The sequence below is a fragment of the Cervus canadensis genome, chromosome 29 (assembly GCF_019320065.1).
Source record: "Cervus canadensis isolate Bull #8, Minnesota chromosome 29, ASM1932006v1, whole genome shotgun sequence".
NCBI lineage: Eukaryota > Metazoa > Chordata > Mammalia > Artiodactyla > Cervidae > Cervus > Cervus canadensis.
In genome coordinates, this window is record NC_057414.1 from 47,023,659 (window position 1) to 47,045,545 (window position 21,887).

The window sequence follows — 21,887 nt, forward strand, 5'->3', positions numbered from 1 at the left end:
CTGGAGCTGGGGTGGCCTTGGGGGTACAAGCAGGCAGCACCCCAGTACTGGTGGCCGGGGGCCCCTGGGGGTGTCAGGCAGCGGGCCCCAAGGTGGGCACACCTCTGACATCACAGCGGTTCCCGCTTCTCTGGAGTCCGTGAAAGCCTCCAATGTGCACGCGTGCCCCAGGTCACGGTGCCCCGGCCAGAAGGATGGGGCGTCCAGTCATTGTTCATTCCTGCAGCACTCCTCAGGACCGCGTGGGAAGGCCATGGAGTGTGGGGTATGGGCCCCAGGGCCGACCCAGAAGCCCAGCAGGGGCCAAGGTGCCTGGGGCCACGTGCAGGCTGAGGGCTTCAGCGCTTCTTCCCGGCCTGAAGGCGGAGAGGGAGGCGATGCTGACGGTACAAGGGGCGACGTGGGGTCTGAACTTGTATGCTTCAGACACACTGTCAGCGGGACAGGGCTTTGTGCTGGAAGCCACCCTCTGCCAGAGCCTCCCACTGGTAACCTCCAGCACCCTCTTGTCCCCCCATCCAGTGTGAGCCTGGAACCTGGGAGACACCCAATTTCTGGTAGATCCCAGCCCAGAGCGGGGAGCCTGCAGGCAGCCCTGGGATGTGTCAGCGAGCCAGGATGTGAGGTCAGGTCTATATCTCTGTGCCTAAGCCATTATTTATGGAGCCTCTGTTTTTTCACCTGTGAAATGGGGCTTTACAAGGCTCAGATTAGCCTGGAGTGGGAAGATGCTTCAGCATCTGTGTGGGACCACACATCACTGCTGGTACCTAGAACCATGGGCGCACGCTGATCTTCAAGGACCAGTTTCTTCCTGTTCTTAAGCAAAAGTTTCCTGGGCTTGGACTGATGCTCCCAGGCTACAGCCGTGTTTGCTTTGACTTTTCTGCCCAGTGACACATACTCTGGAGCCGGCTGAAACCAGCTGGCTGACACATGCATCTTATCACCCACTTTTCAGCTAAGGCAGAGTGGTAATGGCACGGGTGTTCACACGACACCTGTGCAGAGCGGTTCCTGCTGACTCACTCTCGGGTTCACCAGATCATCCTGTCTTACTAGATGGGGAAACAGAGACTTCCAGAGGTTAACTGACTTGTTCAGCATCTGATGGCAAGTGATCAGCTCGGCTCTGGCAGGGTTCTTTAGAAATTTGGATGGAAGAGTAGATAGGTGGTGTTTGTATAAGTGGTAAGAAGGATAGAGGATGGTAACTGATGGATGGATGAATGGTTGGATTCATGGTTGGTGGATGGGTGAGTTGATGGATGATGAAATGGATAGCTGGATGGATGGGTGGATAGTTGGATGGATGGATAGATGCGTGGGTGATTGGATGCCTGATGGATGGTTGGATGCATGGTGGATGGGGTGGGTTGATGGATGGATGGGTGAGTTGATGGATGATGGGTGGGTGGATAGAGGGATGGTTGGGTGCATGATGGATGAGGTGAGTGGATGGATGGAAGGATGGATGGATGGTTGGTTGGATGCCTGATGGATGGGGTGGTTTGATGGATGGATGGCTGGGTGCATGATGGATGGGGTGGGTGGATGGATAGATGGATGGTTGGATGTATGATGGATGAGGTGGGTTGATGGATGGATGGGTGAGTTGATGGATGATGGGTGGATGGATAGAGGGATGGCTGGATGCATGATGGATGAGGTGAGTGGATGGATGGAAGGATGGATGGATGGATGGTTGGATGGATAGATGGATGGTTGGATGTATGATGGATGGATAGATGGATACTTGGATATATGATGGATGGGGTGGGTTGATGGATGGATGGGTGAGTTGATGGATGATGGGTGGATGGATAGAGGGATGGCTGGATGCATGATGGATGAGGTGAGTGGATGGATGGAAGGATGGATGGATGGATGGGTGGATGGATAGAGGGATGGCTGGATGCATGATGGATGAGGTGAGTGGATGGATGGAAGGATGGATGGATGGATGGGTGGATGGATAGAGGGATGGCTGGATGCATGATGGATGAGGTGAGTGGATGGATGGAAGGATGGATGGATGGATGGTTGGATGGATAGATGGATGGTTGGATGTATGATGGATGGATAGATGGATACTTGGATATATGATGGATGGGGTGGGTTGATGGATGGATGGGTGAGTTGATGGATGATGGGTGGATGGATAGAGGGATGGCTGGATGCATGATGGATGAGGTGAGTGGATGGATGGAAGGATGGATGGATGGATGGGTGGATGGATAGAGGGATGGCTGGATGCATGATGGATGGGGTGGGTGGGTGGATGGATGGATAGGTGAGCTGATGGATGATGGGTAGATGGGTAGAGGGATGGTTGGATGCATGATGGATGGGGTCAGTGGATGGATGGATAGTTGGATGAATGATGGATAGGATGGATAGAGGGATGGTTGGATGCGTGATGGATGGGGTGGGTGGATGGATGGATGGATGGATGGATGGTTGGATGCGTGATGAATGGGATGGGTGGATGGATGAATAGGTGAGCTTATGGATGATAGATGGATGGGTGGATGGGTGGATGCCTAATGGATGGGGTGGAGGAATGGATGGATGGGTGGGTGGATGGATGGACAGTCAGATGCAAGGGTGATATGATAACTGCTATTGAAGCTGCAGTGACAGAGCTGGTGGGGGCTGGGGTGGTGGGCTCCATCTGTGTTCCCTCGGATCCTCCCAGGAGCCCCACGCAGCAGACCCCACTCGGCCATCGCTCAGTGCCCGTGGCAGGTGCATCAGGGGAGATCCAAGCACAACTTTTGGAGGCCGGGGCGAGGAGGGCTTCTGAGCTTGGTGCGGGGTGTCCTCCTAGAGCCCCCACCCTCTGCTGACCCCAAGCCTCTTCCAAACCCTTGGATCTAGGTGGAGCAGCTCCAGGAGACACTTCCTGAGGAATTGAGTCCCCTTGGTTCCCAGGACTTGGTTACCTTCCCCCTACACAGGAGCAGGAGAGGAGAGCCTGGTGCTGCTCAGCCCCTCATAGTGAAGGCGCGGTCTCCCGCCTTCCGTCCCAGCCCCAAGTCAGGCTGAGTTGAGGCAGGTTGAATGGATGGATCCGCATCCCAACAGGCAGGCAGGCAGGCGGGCCGTCCTCTCCAGAGAGAACTCTGAGTGTTCGGGCTTTTCCCGGGTTCTTTCCCACCGCAGGCAGGGGGCCTAGCTTGTCCTTCCTCTCAGTGAGTCAGCCGTCCTGCCAGCTGTCACCTCTGGACCAGAGGCGGTCACACAACCTGGCCCTTGCGGACCTTGCTGCTCTGGGCTCCGGGGTGTTTGGGGTCAGTGACATCCGTGAGGAGGGAGCCTCCGACCCTCCGGGTGGATCTTTGCATCTGTGCGTTGATCTGTACCTGGTGGAGGGGGAGGAGGAAGCCGCCTGGAGCTGCCTGGTGCAAAGTTCACGGGCATCTCTTTCCAGGATGCTGTGACCTCCGTCTTGGTCAGAGAAGCCTGGCGTGGGGGGGCAGGCAGAGGAAGGGGCATCCCTGGGGACAGAGGGCGTGCGGACACGGGGCTGCGGCTTGTCACTGCTCTGCCCTGAGCCCGGGTGAGCACCCGGCCAAGGTCACGCGCCTGCCCTCTGCTCTAGTGGTTTAGGGAGGGCTCTGGGCTTTGGGGTCAGGCTGGCAGAGCTGGCGGTCAGTCCCCCTCCTCTGACAAGCATAAATTATGGTGTCAAGCGAGCATGTCACATGTGTAGACATGGGCTCCCTTCCATGCCTAGCTCTCAAAGTCATGACCTTGAGCGAAAACATAAGAAGCGCAACAAAATACAGCACCGTCACGCTTCCGTGAATTCTCGCAAGCGAAAAGCAACATATGTTATTATTTATCAGGAATGCTGACGTGGGTAAAGCAAAGCCCAAAAGGAATCGGGGGGTTCACATTAAATCTCCAAAGTGAGTGGTCATGTCGTGTTCTAGAAGCTTCCCTGCAAGCCTGTTTCACACCTTGCAGAAAGCTCAAGGTTCTGTCTGGGGGCTCCCAGGCCATGGTGTGTGTCGTCTGAGTGGAGGAGCATGGTAAGGGGCCCCACCCTTCATGGTGATGAATTTGTGACATGGGTGGGCCGCTCCTGAGACTCAGATGTGGCTCCCCGATGTGGGACTCTGCCCCCAGGGTTATTAATCCTCCTCATCCCTATCACGGGCGGGGTGCCCTCTTGGGAGGACGCCAGCCGGACATGAACGCTTTTCCAGGAAGCTTTGGAGCATCCTCCATAAATCCCTGCCCAGATTCATCCACGTGCGTGTGGCTCTTCTGAAGACCGCCCTCCCCCCGAAGGAGAGCTCAGTGTGACTCCTGAAGGTCACCGCTGATGAGCGCGTGCTCTCCTCCCCTCCCAGGAGTCAGCCCTGGTCACCCGTCACCGTCACAAAGCCGGGGCTGTCGTTACGGAAACCACTTTGCACGTTTCTCTGGGAGCTTGAGCTTCTCCCTCACTCTCTCTCTCTCTCTCGTTCCACCGCTGTGCCGTTAAGTTAGGCATCCACTCTCAGTGTCAGGCCCGGAAGTTACTCTGGAAACACACGCTCTTTGTAAAATACTCACATAAAACAGGAACGCATTCAAGTCCCACTTGTGAAATGTCTCCGGGGCAGTCGGGCGGGGCCGCCTGCCCCGCGATGGTGAAACCTTGTGCCAGCGGATTCTGGGTGATGCCTCGCCCAGCGTGGTTGGCACTTAGAGTGAGATGGGTCAGATGGCAGACACCCAGGGCCTGCCTCAGTTGCCGCTCCGCTGGAGTCTCTGTATGGAAAAATGCACGTAACATTTACCACCGGAAGCATCTTTAGGTGTGCAGTTCAGTGGCGTGAATGTTCACGTTGTCGTGCACCTGTCCTCTCATCCGTTCTAGAACTTGCTCCGAAGCCGAAACCCCGTCCCCATTAAAGGCTCGCTTCCAGCTCCGCCCCCGCACCCATCCTGGTCATGGATCTGACTGCTCGGGTTGCCTGTCCTGGTGGAGTCAGGCGTTACCTGTCCTTCTGCGACTGGCTTCCCTTAAGTGGCGGAACGTCCTCAGGTTCCATTCAGGGTGTTGCCTGTGACAGAATCTCCCTTTTTTAAAGTCTGAACAACATTCCACTGTGTGGATGGAGCGCATTTTGGGCCTCGGTTCATCCATCAGTGGACACTTGGGTCATCTTTTGAGAATCACGCTGCCGTGCACGTGGTGTGCAGACATCTGCTCGAGACCCTTTTTTCACTCTTTACGTACCTTCCCGGAGGTGGGATTGCTGGAATTACCTGCGTCTTTTAACCACAAATGCGTCTTCATGTCTCCAGCCCCGTCTAGAACCCGGAGCTCCGCTGTGACTGCTCGGGGCTGGACGCTTGTCCTGAAGGGACGGGCCGCGGGTCTGCAGCGTCCCTGCCACGTCTCAGGCCATGACCCCCTCTCTCTCTGTCCCCCTTTCCATGCCGCAGCCCAGCTTTCCCACCAGGAGCCAACAAGGACACGCTGTCTGCCTTCGAGTACCCGGGGCCCAGAAGGAAGCTGTACAGTGCGGTGCCTGGGAGGCTCTTCGTTGTCATCAAGCCATACCAACCCCAGGTCGATGGCGAGATCCCCCTGCACCGTGGCGACAGGGTCAAAGGTCAGTGTCCACTCTGCTTCCGGGGCGGGGTCACCGGGGTGCCTTGGCCTCAGCTGACCCCCAGGGCATTGCTTCCACGGGGCCCCCTGTGGAGACACAGAGTCCTGAGAGGGCGGAAAGGGGATTCGAATGGGCCTCGGCGACTCTGATGTCCATCGGGAGGGTTGGCTCGTGCCTGTCTGGCATGGGAGTCCACTGCAGAGACGGCAGGGGAGGGCCGGGCGAGGCGTCGACAGGGCCTCAGGGGTGGGTGGTGCGGGGATTGGGCCGAGCACAGGACGGATTCAGACATGTCCTGGGGCTCCGGGAGGGGCATCAGGAGACTGGTTCAGCCTGGGGGCCTGCGGCATTCCAAGGTGAGATGTAAGGATGCCCAAAGCATCCTGGGAAATGGAGGTGAAAAGCCTCATGCATGCCAAGAGTCAGACTCTGTTCCCAGGGTCCTGGGGAGCCAGTGATGGTTTCCCAGGGAGAGGAGGTGTGTGAGGCCCTTAGGGAGAATTTGCTGTCCTGGTCGGAGGTGCAGGTGTCCATGTGGGGGCAGCTGAGCTCACCAGGGGAGCAGGAAAGGGCGCACCCCACCCCACCCCGATGCTGGAGGACAAGCTTCCAGAAGACGCGTGGCAGGCAGCATAGTGCGCCCCTTGCAGGCTCAGTCGGTCAAGTTCAACCCATCTGGCCTTGGCCAGGCGGTGACCTGCTTCCTCCTCCACACGGTGCGGCCATCTGGCCAACATCACCTGGATTTATATGTTTCCGAGGACAGCTGGGCCCCGTTCTCCCTCTCAGCTCCTTCTGCTGGTCCAGATGCCTGCAAACTTGACCATCTGGTGGTATCAACAAGTCCCAGGGGCTTTGTTCATTTCATTCCCATCTTTTTTTTTAACCTCGGGTCATTGCTATGGGTCTGTTTTCAAGTTCACTTGCTCTTTCCTTCGAAACGTCCTGTCTCTGTTAAATCCATCTTGTGAATTTTTCAGTTTCGGAAATAACATGCTTAAACTCTGCTGTTTCCACGCGTATTTTTTTCTTTTATAGTTTCTTTCTATTTGCTAAGCCTTCCTGTTGCTCTATTGAGATTTTCACTCCTTTGGAAGCACGGGGTGTTTAACCCACCCAGCGAGGGCGGGTGTCGCCGCCCCTCTGAAATCCCCGTCTGTCATCTCTCCTTGAGGGTCCGGGCGGGCTCGCCAGGTTTTCTCTCCTCTGGAGCGTGGCCCCATCCTCTGGGGTCTTCATGTCCGGTAATCTTCTGTTGCGTTCTGGACATCAGGGTGTTAGGCGGTGGCGATGGCTTCAGTTCCTTCTCTTTCTCTCGTTGTGGAGGGTTGCCTGGGTGACAGCTCAGGTCCCCAACTTGAGCTGAGCTGCTCTGCATCTGTTCAGAGCCGTGGGGGTGCCGAGCTTGCCAGCCCCTCTCTGGCTCTCTCCCTGGTGGGGACACCTCCACTCACTTCCAGCTGGCTGCTTTCCTGGCTTCCTCATTCTGGTTCTGCAGCTGACTCAGAACGCAGGTTTCTCTTCACGTGCCCCCCGACAGCCCTGCCCTGGGCACCACTCTGAGTCCAGCCTCCAAGCCGTGCAGAAGGGGATTCTTTGTCCAGCTCCCCTCCCCTTTGTCCTCAGCGAGCGTGCTGCCCACCAGGCCCGCCTACCTCTATCCACGTTCTACGGTAAAGAACCCGCCTGCCAGTGCAGGAGATGTAAGAGACGGGGGTTCGATCCCTGGGTCGGGAAGATCCCCAGGAGGAGGAAATGGTAGCTCACTCCAGCATTCTTGCTGGAGAATCCCCTGGACAGAGGAGCCTGGTGGGTTGCAGTCCCTGGGGTCACACAGAGCCATACCCAACTGACTGCACACACACAGGGTTTCTGGCTGCCTTCAGGATGTGATCCGGGGGCGGGGCTCTTTGAGCTCGGAAGTCCCTGATTGTCTCTACATAGTTTAACACAACATTTTGCTAACTTTTAAAGTATAAGCATTTAAACTACATGACTTGCAATGTAGAACTTTAATACCAGAGCCCATTGTGGGGTAGACTTCCCCCTGCATGTGGGCTAATTTTCAGTTGACCCCGCGAGAGCCCCCGTCTGGCCAGCCCACCACCCACCCACAGGGCACAGCCTTTGCCGATTGGTTGGCTGGCGCCCAAGGAGGTGCCTGCCCATGGCTTCGTGCGGAGTGCAGATGGAAGGCAGCTAAAAGGCCCTTGCTGAGCACTTGGCCATCCCTGGACAAGAGCCTCCTGACGGCAGCGTTAGTTCAGAAGGCTGCTACTGCCCGGGGAAGCGGTGGGGGGGTGTCTCTCTCACTGCCCCCAATTTGCAGGCCGAGGGAGGGTCGGGTGTGGAAGGTGCCTGGGAGCTCCCTTCCCGGGAGAGCTTGCGGCCACGGGGCGCCGGGAGCCAGAGACGCCCGGGTCCTGCGGGCCCTCCTGCAGCTCTCACAGGGGGTCCGTCTGCTGTAGCCGTGACCCCCCCCCCCCCCGCCCCAGCCCTCCTCCCAGGCGGAAGGCAGGCAGTGTTCCCCGGCCAGGAGAGCCACCTCTAGGGGCAGCCACCATTCCCAGGAAGCCCGGAAGGGCAGGCCGCCGGGGCTCACTGTGTTGAGCAAGCTGTTGCCTGCTGACCCTTGGGCGGCGGCGATGCTAAAAATAACCGCACCTCTTCCTGGAGGAGTGACGCCTGAATCTGCAGTCAGCTGCCTGGGGGGCGGGGGTCTGGTGGCTCGCCTGAAGGTAAAACGGGCCCGAATGGGCTGCTCTGTCTGCATGCACCCCCTCAGCCGGGGCCCCCAGATACAGGGCACTGGGTCTCCTGGCCCCGCCCAGCTCTGAAACCAGCTAGCCTGCAGCCCTGGGCTTTTACCCCCCATGGGTCCATCCGTCCACCTCGCTGTCCCCTCAGGACCGGGGTTGGGGCCTGCAGCTGGCTGGCCTGGGAGGGGCCTGGGGAGCCCTCCCAGTGACCCAGGGGCCAGTCACGTCATGTCTGGGGGCCACATGTCCTTGTCCACGTGTCAGAGGTGATAACAGAGGAGGAGATGCAGGTGGAGACTCATCGGTGCCTGCTGTTCGTCAGGCTCTCCACTGGAGACAGCTCGCGTTTTCCATGCAAACCTCCCAGCAGCCGTGGGCCGCAGGCATCGGGTCCCATCGTGTGAGCAGCACAGGCCGCTGTGACAGCAGTCCCCAGACCGGGCAGACTCCTCGGGATTCATCGTGTCCAGTTGCAGGGTCCGGGTGGCAGGTGGGTGGGCCTGGGGTCCTGCTGACCACCCGCAGCTCTCATCTTATTCACATCTTTTCCGCTCAGCCCTACGAGGCAGGTCTTAATGTTCCCAGCGGACATTGAGCCCGTGCCCCTGGGAAAGTTCACCCCAACATCTCTGAACTGAGGGGTGCCTGGGCGCAGGGCACTGTCCTGCTCCTCCTGGTGATGATGGCTTGAAGCTCTGGGTGGTGTAGATGTCCATGCCTGTCGGGACTGGGTGCAGAATGCGGGCAGGCCTGGGGCTCAGGCTCTCTCAACCCAGAGGCCAGCCCCTCCCCTCAGTCGGGTCCTTCCTCGGTTACCAGGCAGGGTGGGCTGGGGTGGGAGTGGGGGCCTGTTAATTTTGCCAGCCTAATCCAGCGTGGGTGGTTATTATTGTTTTTCTGTTTACGAGGGAGGGTGCATGTCTTGGGGGGACAAGGCCGGGCCTGGGGTCAGCTTTTGGGGCGGAGGCTCCCCTGGCACCTTCTCCAGCCAGTTTGTTTCGGCCTCCGGGAGCTGGCCGACCAGTAAAGGACAGTGAAGACCGTTGCTTCTCAGGTGTAACATGTTGACTTTTCAGTGACTTAAAACTAGAATTCATGTGTGAGCCCAACCCAGCTCCCTCTTTGCCGTACCAGGGGGGCCTGGCCCGTAGAGCCATTAAGCCCCTCCCCAGGGATGTGGGTGGATGGACCGCCCTGAGTGCAGGCCCACGGCAAGGCCAGATGAGCCAGCAGGGTCAGCTGCTGGACTCACCGAGGGACAGAAGTGAGTCCCTCACTTAGCATACAGCCTGGTCCAGACGGGACCCCGCCCCGCCCCTCCACATGCCCCCTCCCTGCCTCCTGCCGCTATAGAGAGGACCCCCAGCTACCGTTGCTGAACCAGAGGCCCAGGACCAACCGGGGCCCTTTCTCCCTCCCTCGCCCACAGACTGTGGCTCCTCTGTCCCCCGAGGTCACTGGGAAGGGTCCCCAAGCGGACCACATCCTCCCATGCATCTCCCCGCTCTCGAGTCAGCTGTCCACAGCCGGTCATTCTCTCCGCGATCTCGTGCCAACAGTCACGCCCAGAAGCGTGTTCTCGATACGGATTCTACGTGGGTCTAGGTGTGTCGTCCCTGGAGGGGGTGGGAGGCAAGCCGGGGGCGGGGGGGGGGGGCGCGCAGTGATGGCCCGAGGGCCCTGCTGTGAAGTTAGCATGTCCTTTTCACACCTGGGGCCGCTCTGAGCTGAGGAGCGTTTTCCTGCTCTGACAAGTGGAGAAAGTGAGGCAGGAGTTCTGGGAGCTGCCCGGGTGTCTCCCTGGATGGCCCCTCCTCCCCCAGACGCTCTAACACCTGCTCACACTACCTACTAAGGCTCACTACCAAGAGGGCAGGTGGGTGGGCGCCCTGGCAGGTCCCCGTCCTCCGCTGTCCATCCGGGGCAGCACTCCGAGATGACCCTCTTGCGTCCGAGCTGGGCCCCCGTGGTGTACATCAGCCGGGCTGTACCGAGCGTGAGACCAGCGTCGATTTTTGGAGAAAGTGGTCCAAGGGATTATGATCATCCTGGTCAGCGGGGAGCTTGCCCATCTCATTCGTTCCGGCCATTTCTTCGAATTATCAGGCAAGGACTTTTAAGGCTGATGTTCTCTGTGCCGTTGACCTTCAAAACTCATGGGTCCAGGCATCCTTTATCTGGTCTCGGATTTTAAGATGAGGTCTGTGGTCATGGTCCCTCCTCCGCAGCCTTGGTGCCTGGGGCTCCCAGGTAATTTACAGAAGCTTCAGACGTGCAGAGATTATACTGACCTCCTGCGGCACCGCCGTGCTCTGAGGGAGCCAGGGCGTTGTGGGGGGGCGGGGAGCACCCCCAGCCCAGCATCACCAGCCTAAGAGACAAAGACCCTCCCCACCGAGTTCTTATCCCTGACAACCCAAACATTTGTCCAGGCAATGCCTGGGCCCTCTTGTCTTTGGATTTGCATTGCTCACCGACGCTTGGCATCGGTCAAGTTGAAAAACAAATATGCTTCATCCCCGTCTGAGGCCCTTGCGCACCCAGCGCTGAGCCCAGGGAGGGGGAGCCCAGCGCGCTCAGCCCTGCAGGCAGAGCAGCTGTGTCTCCCGCTGCCCTTGTCCCTTGCTTTCGCTGTGCACAGTGATGCCCGCCCTTCACGGGCTCCCGGCTGCTTGTCAGTCAGTTCAGTTGCTCACTCGTGTCTGACTCTTAGCAACCCCATGGGCTGCAGCACGCCAGGCTTCCCTGTCCATCACCAACTCCCAGAGCTTTCTCAAACTCATGTCTATCGAGTCAGTGATGCCATCCAACCATCTCATCCTCTGTCATCCCCTTCTCCTCCTGCCTTCGATCTTCCCCAGCATCAGGGTCTTGTCCAGTGAGTCAGTTCTTCACATCAGGTGGTCAAAGTGCTAGAGTTTCAGCTTCAGCATCAGTCCTTCCGTTGGATATTCAGGACTTGTATATTGTCCCCTGCTGCTTGTAGCACCAACATAATCCGTGGGTTCTTCATTAATAAGCCAGCGAAGGCCTGGGACTGCCCGTGTGGGGGCACCAGCCAGCCCGCTCCAAGCCCAGGTGGTGTCCTGCAGCCGCCAGGCAGGCTGCTTCTCCATCTCCTGCTGTGATTTCTGCTTCATCAGACTAACTTAGGACTTCCTGTGAGCCTAGACTGTTGCTCTCCAGCCCCCAGCTCGGGACCTCATGGTTCCTTCTCTTCATCGGGGTCGCCTGTGTCCCCGCTCTGACCCTTGAAATAACTGATGATGAGGACTTGGAGGCTCCTAACCTCCCGTCTCAACTGGGACTGAAGGGACAGGACGCAGTGGTCACATGCCTGTGCTGCAAGATACAAGGACGCCAGGATGCCCAGCGCTTGCATCCTGGCACCCGGGCCTAACAGGCAGAGGGGGCTTAGAGGCTCCACACTGCACCTTCTGAGGGACGCTTTGCCAGGCCCCTGGTCCCCCGCTGAAGGGGGCGTGGTCAGCCGTCAAATGGACCAGAGCCGCCCCCAAGCCCCGCCCACTAACCCCGCCCCTTTCCGTGTGCAGTGCTGAGCATCGGCGAAGGTGGCTTCTGGGAAGGCAGCTCCCGCGGCCACATCGGATGGTTCCCCGCTGAGTGTGTGGAGGAGGTCCACTGCAAGCCCCGGGACAGCCAGGCAGGTAAGCGGACCCCGCCCTCGTGGTCCACCTCTCCCGGGCCTGGGGTCGGCGTCGTTGGTGATGTCGAGTGCGCGACAGGTACAGCAGGTGCTCCAGGCGAGGACATCTCTGATCCTCCGAGCGGCGGACGCCACCCGACCGGCCTTTGTTGGAACCAGAAACCGGCGCGGCGGGGGAGGAGCAGCCTGGAAGCGTGTCGTTAAAACGGCGCTCAGTGCACTTGCCAGGAAACTTGGGACTATGCGTTCGAGCCTTTGGAAAAAGGCTTCCGGGGTTGATTAAATGCTTGGAACTATTCTATCGATCTCTCACGCCAACTTTCATAACAGGCAGCTTTGCGTTTCCCACCGGCTTATGCCAGGCCCTCCCTGAGGACAAGAGGTTTAATGTCTCAATGAAAACTGCTAGAAAGAGGTTGGTGCTCACCGAAGCAAGTCATTCCAGCCCCTCCCCAAACTCCCAGGTACAGCTCTGACACCCGCCCTGAATGTGGTTGCCAAAAGAATGAGTGGATTAAAATGCTCAGAGGGCTCCACTTATATAAAAGGGTGCTGAGAAAAAATAGATGAGCTGGAGACAGGCAGAGCAGTGGTTTCTTATAAGAGCCTGGTCAACGCGTGCCCTGCCCACTTCTGATAGAATCCCAGTCTTGGGGCGCCGCCCATGGCAGGACTGGCCACGTTTGCTTTGCAGCCAGTAGCTTTGCTGTGTCCATGGGCAGTCTGGTGGCCCGTTCGAGGTTCCCAGTCCAGGTCTCGCTGGGCCAGTCTGACCGGGAAATTAGCTGTCCTGAACAGGCGAGCCCGGAAAAGCGGGATGTGTCTCTGGTCTGCTGTCATGGAGGGAGCCCAGCTGGTTCCCTTTCTGAGAATGTGGTTCTATGAGCGTGTCGGTCTGTGCTAAGCTGCCTACAGTCCTGCTCAGGTTAAACCCAGAGGGGGATGGTCACCTTTGCCATCTTGTGGGGGTGTTAAGGTCAGAGCTGTCACTCACTCGACCCTGAAAGGAAAGACTGGTTGTGCTGGGCTAGGTGGACCAGTGGTCAGCGGGCAGATGGGAGCGTGTTTTCATGGGTTTGGTGATGATATCCTGAGCCCCTGGTACAGGCTGGACTTCCTGGCCCTTACAGTGCCCAGCACACACTGGCCCACACCTGTGCCCTCCTATGAGCAGCTGCCCAGCCTCTCTGGTCTGGGAAGGGCCAGGCCGCGGCCCGTGAGCTTGACTCGCCTTTCCAGGTTGCTGGGCATCTCGCCTCTCCCCTCCTGACCCGGAGGAAATCCAGCCCGCTCTCCCTCCCAGTTAACAGCTTCAGTGTCACTGGGTTCCTGCCCCCACGCTTCCACTGGAGACTCAGGCATGTTGGTGCCTGGTATTGCTGGCAATTTCACACCTGCACGGAAGAGCCCAGAGCGACCACGTGTGAGGGTCGTTTGGGCCTTCCTGCTCCCTGCGTCCTCCAGAAAATACCAGCTTCCTGGAGGGAGGGAGGGTTGTTGTTCAGTGGCTCAGTCGTGTCCAGCTCCTTGTGACCTCATGGACAGCGGCATGCCAGGCTCCCTGTCCTTCACTATCTCCTGGACACTGCTCAAATTCATGGTCGTAGAGTCAGTGATGCCATTCAACCATCTCATCCTCTGTCACCCCCTTCTCCTCCTGCCCTCAATCTTTCCCAGCATCAAGGTTTTTTCCAGTGAGTCAGCTCTTTGCATCAGGTGGCCAAAGTACTGGAGCTTCAGCTTCAGCATCAGTCCTTCCAATCCATGCTATATGTGGATAACCATGATAGTGTGTGATCTACACCATGGTTAAGGATCTCAGGAGCTGGACATTTTTTCCACAAACGTCGTGGCTTCAAACACAAGTGTGATATCCTGTGGTTCTGGAGGTCAGGAGTGCGGTGGAGGGGAGGGTGGTCTCATGGTGGTGTCAGCTGGGCTGTGTTGCTTTGTGAGACCTCTGGGGACAGTCCGTTTATCTGCCTTTTCCAGGTTCTGGAGGCCACCGCATGCCTTGACTGGTGGTCCCACCTCCGTCCTCAGACCCCCCAGTTATGGGCCAGGTCTCAGGCTGTTTGTCTCTGACCCTTGCTTTGCCTCCTTTTCTCCACTTTTCAGAACTCAGAGGAACCTGGTGGGCTACCGTCCGTGGGGTTGCAGAGAGTCAGACATGACTGAGTGACTTTCACTTTTCACTTCACTTAGGGTGGGGGAGTCCAGAGTGGCTCCTATTGGGTTCTCTTTGCCTTTGGCTTTCTGAGATTGCGACTTAGCACCATCTTTTATAAAGGTGGTGACTTACATGCAGTAAAAACGCCCACGTAGTAGTAGAGTTCAGTGCGTTTGGAAAAATGTGTACACCTGTGTCTCCAACTGCAGTCGAGAAAACATGTCCATCGCCCCCAAACGGTCTCTCTGGCTGCTTTCCTGTCACCTACCTGCCAACCAGAGGCAACCCTGCTTCTGATTCTTTCACCGAACCAAACTTGGGTCCACTCACCCAACATGCAGTACAGTCAGCCTACTGACACTGGGTTGTGGTGAGGGAAAATGCAGCATTTATTGCAAGGCGTCACAAAGCAAGGAGAAGGGGCAGCTCAAGTTCAAAGCCCCACGGGTGAGGGAGAGGGTTGTGGGAGGCGTGGCCAGCTCATGTGCAGTTCTCTGATTGGTTGGTGGTGAGCTAACAGCGTGATGTTTCTGGAATCTCAACCATCAACTTTATGGTTCCATTCACTCCAGGGTCTATGTGCTTGTAGGCAGTGTGCAGTTAACTTCTTCCGCCTGGTGGGGGTTTTAGTATCTGCACAACAGCTCAAGAATGTGGCTCAGAATATCATCTATAGCCCTTGAGGAGGAACTGAGGGTCCTTGACTTTGTTTTACAGCAAAACTATTATTATTCCGTCTGGCTTGACTGTTTCCCTTTGGTTTTGTATTTCTCTGAATTAAATTTGTGCTTTGGAACTTGGGGAAGGCCTGGGAAGCTAAAGCTTTTCTACAAACAAGAGGCAAGGTACACAAGGGGTGGGGGTTCTGTCTCCAGCAAGTCCCCACAGGGTTCTACTCAGTTGTAGCTTGCCACCAGAGATCGGTGTAGCCTGTGGTTGTTTCAGAGCTGGAACTTAGAGCACGTACTCCTGAGCGCTGCGTGTTTCACGCTGCTGAGTGCCATTGCAGGGGTGTAAGTCGGGGCTCTGTAAATGTTGTTGTCAGTGAGTGTTCCGTTGTATATTTATGCCCCAGGATGTTTATGCACGCTCTTGGTAATGGACGTTTGGGTTGCTTCTCAGTCTGGGCTCATGACTGAAGATGCTACGCACATTTTGTACAAGTCTTTCTCCAGATGTCTTTTCCTTTCTCTTGGAGAAGCACCTAGGGTCGTGAGATATGAGTGTGTTTAATTTTATAAGAGACTGCCAAACAGTTGTCCAAATTACTGTGCCATCTTGTACTCCAGCCGGCCATGTGTGAGCATTCCAGTGGCTCCACTTCTCAGCAACATTTGGTAACATCAGTCTAATTTCAGCCATTCAGATGGGTGTGGAGAATATGTTACATAGGTATAAGTTGCATTGTTCTGATGGCTTATGTTATTAAACACTGCAAAGGTCCATATAGTCAAAGCTATGCTTTTTCCAGTGGTTATGTATGGATGTGTGAGTTGGACCATAAAGAAGGCTGAGCAACAAAAAACTGATGCTTTCAAATTGTGGTGCTGAAGAAGACTCTTGGGAGTCCCTTGGACTGCAAGGAAATCAAACCAGTCAATCCTAAAGGACATCAACCCTGAATATTCATTGGAAGGACTGATGCTGAAGCTCCAATAGCTTCATCTGTTGAAAAGAGCCGACTTGTTGGAAAAGACCCTGATGCTGGGAAAGATTAAAGGCAAAAAGGAGAAGGGGGCAGCAGAAATGAGATGGTTAGATAGCGTCACTGAATCAATGGACATGAATTTGAGCAAACTCTGGGCAATAGTGGAGGACAGAAGAGGCTGGTGTGCTGCAGTCCATGGGGTCTCAGAGTTGGACACGACCTAGTAACTGAGCAACATGTGCTTACTTACCTTATTTATAGCTTCTCTTGCCAAGTATCCGCTCGGGTGTTCTGTCCATTTTCAGCTGGGCTCTTTATCTTGCCATCACTGGCTTAGAGGAGTCCTCTACCGATTCCGTGTATCAGTCCTTGATCAGGTATCTGTTGCAAAGACTTTTCCCAATCTGTGACTTAGCCTTTTTATTTTCCATGTCTGTTAACAAGTTAAAATTTAAAATTTTAAATAAAGTCCAATTTCTCCATTCTTTGCTTTCACAATTAGCACTTTTTATAGTGCCTGTTTTTTAATGTTGAAAATTATGTTGCGTATACATAGAATCCAGGAGACGGGAGAAGGTATTTTTTAAATGTTTCCATGCAGCAAGCTCCTTCTGCACAGAGCTGGCTGGCTTGAGCCCTGAGAAGCTTTCTCTTTGGTGTAGGACCACTTTTATATCTGTCTTCGCTGGTGGTTCAGTGGTAAAGAATCCGCCTGCCAATGCAGGAGATGCAGGTCGGGAAGATCCCCTGGAGGAGGAAATGGCAAACTGCTCCAGTGTTCTTGCCTGGGAAATCCCACGGACAGAGGAGCCTGGTGGGCTACAGTCCCTGGGGTCACAAAGAGTCAGACAGGACTGAGCGACTAAACAACAACAGTTTTGTACATTTTAAAGCGAACATGTTGCTACAGATCTCACCCACGTGCACTAAACAACAGGTGAGTGTTTCAGGGAAGGAGCAGCGCGATGGGGAACCCGACTCCAGGCACTTTTTGCCTGTGAGCAGGACCAACTGATTTCTCGTCACCTAATGACAAAGAGCAGAAGCCAAGGGTAGCCAAGGGCAGACTGATACGGTGGCCTTGGGTCACTGGGTGATTTGCTGGCATTTAATATCCACTTGGTTCTATGAAGAGTTTGGTGGTTAATTTCTCTAACAAGGGATGCACTTGCTCATCTTGACCTTGGTTCTGACTTCTTACTGTTTCTAGCAGGCTTTTCTCTGTGGCATCTCATCCGGGCTGGAGTAAGCAGGGCAGGAGCTAACCACCTACTTAAGCGCCCATGTCTCAGCACCAGGCTGGGCGGGGGTGGATCCTTTCAGACTTGTAACGCTCTCTGCTCCAGCATAGGCCTGCTTTCGGGCAGCCCCCTATGGGGTTGCCCAGCTTGAGATCCTGATTAATCCCCACCTGCATCTACCTGGAGTGAAGGGGACTCGGGGGGAGCCCTGGCTCCTTCTCAATCCCCCTGGCTCCTGGCTGGCTCCTCCCCACAGGGAGCAAGGTGGCTCTGCGTGGGTTTCTTCACCCGGGAAGGACATGAAGGCTCCAGGTGGTGCGTGTGCAGCGTTGGAGGGGGAGCAGAGTTGTAGGAGGTCTTGTTTCGATGCGGGAGAGACAGAGGTGGGTCCCGATTTATACAGACGCACCTGTTTGCACGCATCAGCCCAGAGTTGACAGCAAGGTGCCATGGGTAACGATGTTACGGTGCAGTGTGTGTGTGGAGGATGGCGATTTGGAGGACGTGGACAGTTAATTAGGTATATTAGGTAATTAGGTAATTAGGTCTACAGAGTCAGTGCCCCGGTAGCCTTGATGGAGTGCCAACCCCTTCGATGCTCTGAGGGTACGAGGTACTCTGGACGGCGGGAGTGGATCCATATCGTGCTGGCTCTCCCCACCTCCCCCCAGCCCCTGTGGATCTTGGTCTAACCACCCTCCCCCTTGCATTCCAGAGGTGGCAGAGGTGACCACAAGAGGACTGGCAGGCTCTGGGCTCCGTGAGGCGCCCCCCCCCCCAGAGCTGTGATGAGGCGCAAAAAGCCAGTAGGAAAGAATCTGTGTTGTTAGCCTTGGCGTTGACAGGCTGCTCTTCATCCTAGCTCTGTTTCTGCTTCACAGTTACCCTGGTCCCACGGCCTCACCCCACTGCTGCAGACCCCTCAGAGTCCCCGCACCCTTAGGGGGTCGCTCGGGCCGTGGTGCAGACCCGTGGCCCGGGTTCTTCTCCAGGGCGGCGGGACGCCCAGCCCATCAGGGGCTCCTCTGCTGACAGCGAGACCCCTGCTCTTTGACCCCCACCTGAAAGCCGGACGATCCCTGAGGCAGACGGGGTGTTTGAGCGTTTATTTCCTTGCTCCCAGTAAATGGAAGTCTGGCTCATCTCTGGTTTCAGCTGCCATGACCTGGTGGGAACGATGCCAAGGCCACGGCTGGTCACTGTCAGCGCAGTTGCCCCGTGTGCCCCAGACCCACGTGATGCTGCCTGCAGAAGGCGTGAGATGGAGCCCCTGGAACCCCTAAACCCCTGGGACTGCTCTAGACCCCCAATGCCCTCCAGAGCCCTCCCTGTACCCCACTGCAGGCCCCAGGCCTGCCCCGGGCTCACCCCAAACCTTCAGTTGTCCTCTTAAAGCCTCCTCAAGTTTGAGGGTGGGATGGTGAGTGGATGTGGGGCCCAGCACCCCTGGCCCAGGTCCCCCCGGAGTCTGTCCTGGCACAGAAGCCCCCTCCTGCAGCAGCATGCCCTGAGGTCCTTCCTGCCGCCCCATCAGGCCCACAGCCTGGGCCCACCCTGGGATCTGGGCTGAGCCAGGCGGAAACCTTCTGCATGCCTGGCGGCTTTATTCTCCAGGCAGTTCATCTCTCAGCCTGGTCTTCAGCTGCCCTGGGCTCAGTCCTGCTCGGTCCACGTCCAGCAGAGAGGTTTTAATAGGAGATGGAGTCTTCCTGCCTCCGCGGCAAACATCCCAGGCCTGGCCTTGATTAGGTTGACTTGCGTCATCTGTAGTCCCGCGCCCCGGAATCAGACGCTGTGGCTGGGGGGTGGGTGTGATCGTGTGATGGGCCTGGGCAGGGCTGAGAGAGGGGAGTGTGCCCGGGCTGGTCGTGTGCTCCACCAGCCAAGGGGTTCCGCCTGCTGCAGCCGCGGCCACCCCTTCAGCTGAGAGGCCAGAGCCTCTGGGCTCTCTGACCAGGAGAGGAGGCCAAGCCGTGACCCACCTTCCCCCTGGGAGACGAGGCAGGAGCTGTCACCGCATCTCCCAGCAGCTCTGGGTGCGGCCACGGGGGCAGGGCCCAGCGCCGTCCCGCTTAAACAGACGTCCCGTTAGGAGCATGCGAACGGTCTGCAACATGCCACAGTGGGCACGGTCGGCTCAAAAATAGAATGTTTTTGTTATCTTTAGAACATTTAAAAATACAGGCAAATGACTCTATTAGCACAACTGTAATCCAAAATATTAATAAGCGACGAGAGAGCTGGCTTCCCGTTACTAGCTGTTCCCTAACGGAGCATGAAGCAAACATGGGGACTCATTGTCCTGGCTGCTAATGATCGTGTTTTTGTTAAACAACCGTGGCAGAAGCACACAGCCTCCCCCCACCACCACTACCGCCCTCTTTCTTTTACGCCATTTTATTAAAATACACTTGGAGCCTCGCCGCCTGGGTGTGCGCGCCTTGACTCCAGGCAGCTGCTCTGTGTTTTAAATACCAGTTTCCACGCTCGGGCTCGCCCCCAAAATAGAGCTCTGGCAGGTCTGTCTGCTTCTGTCGGGAGGATTCAGTCCTTGGTGTCACCCTGGGACCCCTCTCCCCTCCCCACGGCGGTGGTGGCCGGCCCTTGGTTACCGTGGCAACCTGCTGACGCGGGTACCAGCCCTGCCCTCCTCCTCCACGGCCCCTCCTGGCACCACAGCATGTGGTGTCTCCAGCTCTGTCCGCGGTCCCCTCAGCCTCCTGTGGTCCCTACTGGCCAGGCTTCTGGGGTTGGGGGGCAGGGGTCTCACCCGGGGTGGGCAACTCTTGCCCCCACCCTGGGCCTCCTGTGTGGATGGCCGTGGGCAGAGCAGGGCTGCTGTGACAAAATGCCGCAGACCAAGGGGGCTTAAACAGCAGCTGTTTATCTTCCTGAGTTCTGGAGGCGGGACTCCGAGGGCCAGGTGTGGGCAGGGCGGGCTCCTCCTGAGGGTCCTCTTCTCGGCGAGCCGGCGGCCGCCTTCTCCCTGTGTCCTCACGCGGCCTTCATGCCGGCACATTCCTGGTGTCTCCCCTCTGCTCACAAACACACCGATTCTGTTGGCTAAGGGTCCACAGTTATGACCTCATTTAACTCTAATTATCTCCTTAAAGATCCTATTTCCAAATGCAGTCATACTGAGGATTAGGGCTTCAACCTGTGAGTCTGGGGACATTGTTCAGCCTGTGATGGTGGTGAAGAGCCGTGCTCTGCTCCGCGTGGGACTCTGTACTTCCCCACTCCCCTTCTTGCTGTTCAGACCTGTCCCCGTGGGGCCGTCCCATTGTCTGAGTTTCAAGGACAGCACCTGTGCTGTCTTGTCTCGAGACTGTTACCTGCCCACGTTGCAGGCTGACCCACCAGCATTTGGAAACCTCTCAGGGCCAGGCCCAGGGCCGTCCTCTGCTCTGGGCCAGGTATAATCTGTGTACCTGGTGCCAGCCAAGGGGATGGAAGGAGCGGACCTGTGAGTTAGTTTGTAAATATGATTCGTAAGGTGGGTTGACCGAGGTGTGTGACCCTTCCACGAGGGCAGAGAACCAGGAGGATACAAGTAGTTCATGGTGGTGTTCCTGACACACGACGTGGGGTCTGAGATGGACCAAGTGCTGAGAAGGTCCTTCTGGGGTGGATGAGTAGATGAGGGAGGGGCAGTAAACGGACAGGTGGGTGAAAGTTTGAGTGAATGGATGGATGGGTGGAGGGACATGCGGGTGAAGGTTTGGGTGGTCAGGTGGATGGGTGAATGGATGACTGGCTGGATGGATGGGTGGGTAGGTGGATGGATGGAGAAATGGATGGATGGGTGGATGAATGGATGGATTGATAGATGGATGAGTGGATGTGTGGAGAGATTGGATAGATGGGTGAATGGACACATGGGTGAAGGTTTGGGTGGATGGGTGAATAGATGAGTGGGTGGGTGGATGTGTGGATGAATTGATGGATGTGTGGATGGATGGAGAGATGGATGGATGGGTGGATGAATGGATGGATTGGTGGATGAAAAGATGGATGGGTGGATGTGTGGAGAGACTGGATGGATGGATTGATGGGTGGGTGGGTGGATGGAGAGATGGATGGATGGATGGGTGGATGTGTGGATGGAGAGATGGATGGATAGGGGGATGTGTGGGTGGATGGAGAGATGGATGGATGGATGGGTGGATGTGTGGATGAATTGATGGATGGATGGGAGGATGGTGGACTTTGCGTGAGGATGGTATCGACCATTCTCCCTCTCATACACAGCTCATCTCAGTTCCAGTGATGGGGCTTCTCTCATTTTAAACCTCTCCATCTCTACTGGATGAGGTCTCTTTAAAACCATCGAGTTTGTGGACAGCAGGGAAGGTGGTGGGCTACTTGGAGTCCTAAGGAAGTACCAACACCCCAGGCCACGCTGTCTTCGAGTCTGGCTCCTGGAGATTGTTCAGGGAGCGGTCCCTTCAACTGACCCAAAGTCAGTGATTTCTGTCTCTGACTGTCCTGCCTCACCCCAAATACAAGGAGCTGGGCCCCCCTCCCCCTGCAGAGCTGGCAGAAAGGCGCTGGGGCCTGGGCACCCTGTTTAGGTAATTGGCTGTCCTGTCCTCATCATCCATGAGAGATGGACTCTTAAGTGCCCCAGAAGATGCTGTTGTCATGCCCTGCAAGAGGTGGGATGCTCCCAGGATGTGCAGGTGGACCCTGACTCACCATCTGTCAGTCTAGAGAGGACAGACCCGCAGTCTCTCCCTCGGTACCCAGTCTAGGGATGCTTAGCCAGGCCAGGGGCCCCCCTCTAG

General features: G+C 56.6%; 1 protein-coding gene across 3 annotated transcripts in view; it reads left to right on the forward strand.

Moving 5' to 3' along the window:
* Nucleotides 1-21,887, forward strand: part of SHANK2 (SH3 and multiple ankyrin repeat domains 2) — a 560,095-nt gene that overhangs the window by 261,633 nt on the left and 276,575 nt on the right. For all 3 annotated transcript variants that reach the window (XM_043452087.1, XM_043452088.1, XM_043452089.1), the window contains 2 exons: nt 5,446-5,615; nt 11,929-12,042. In XM_043452087.1, the coding sequence (XP_043308022.1) occupies nt 5,446-5,615; nt 11,929-12,042 (284 nt within the window). The remainder of the gene's footprint in view (nt 1-5,445; nt 5,616-11,928; nt 12,043-21,887) is intronic.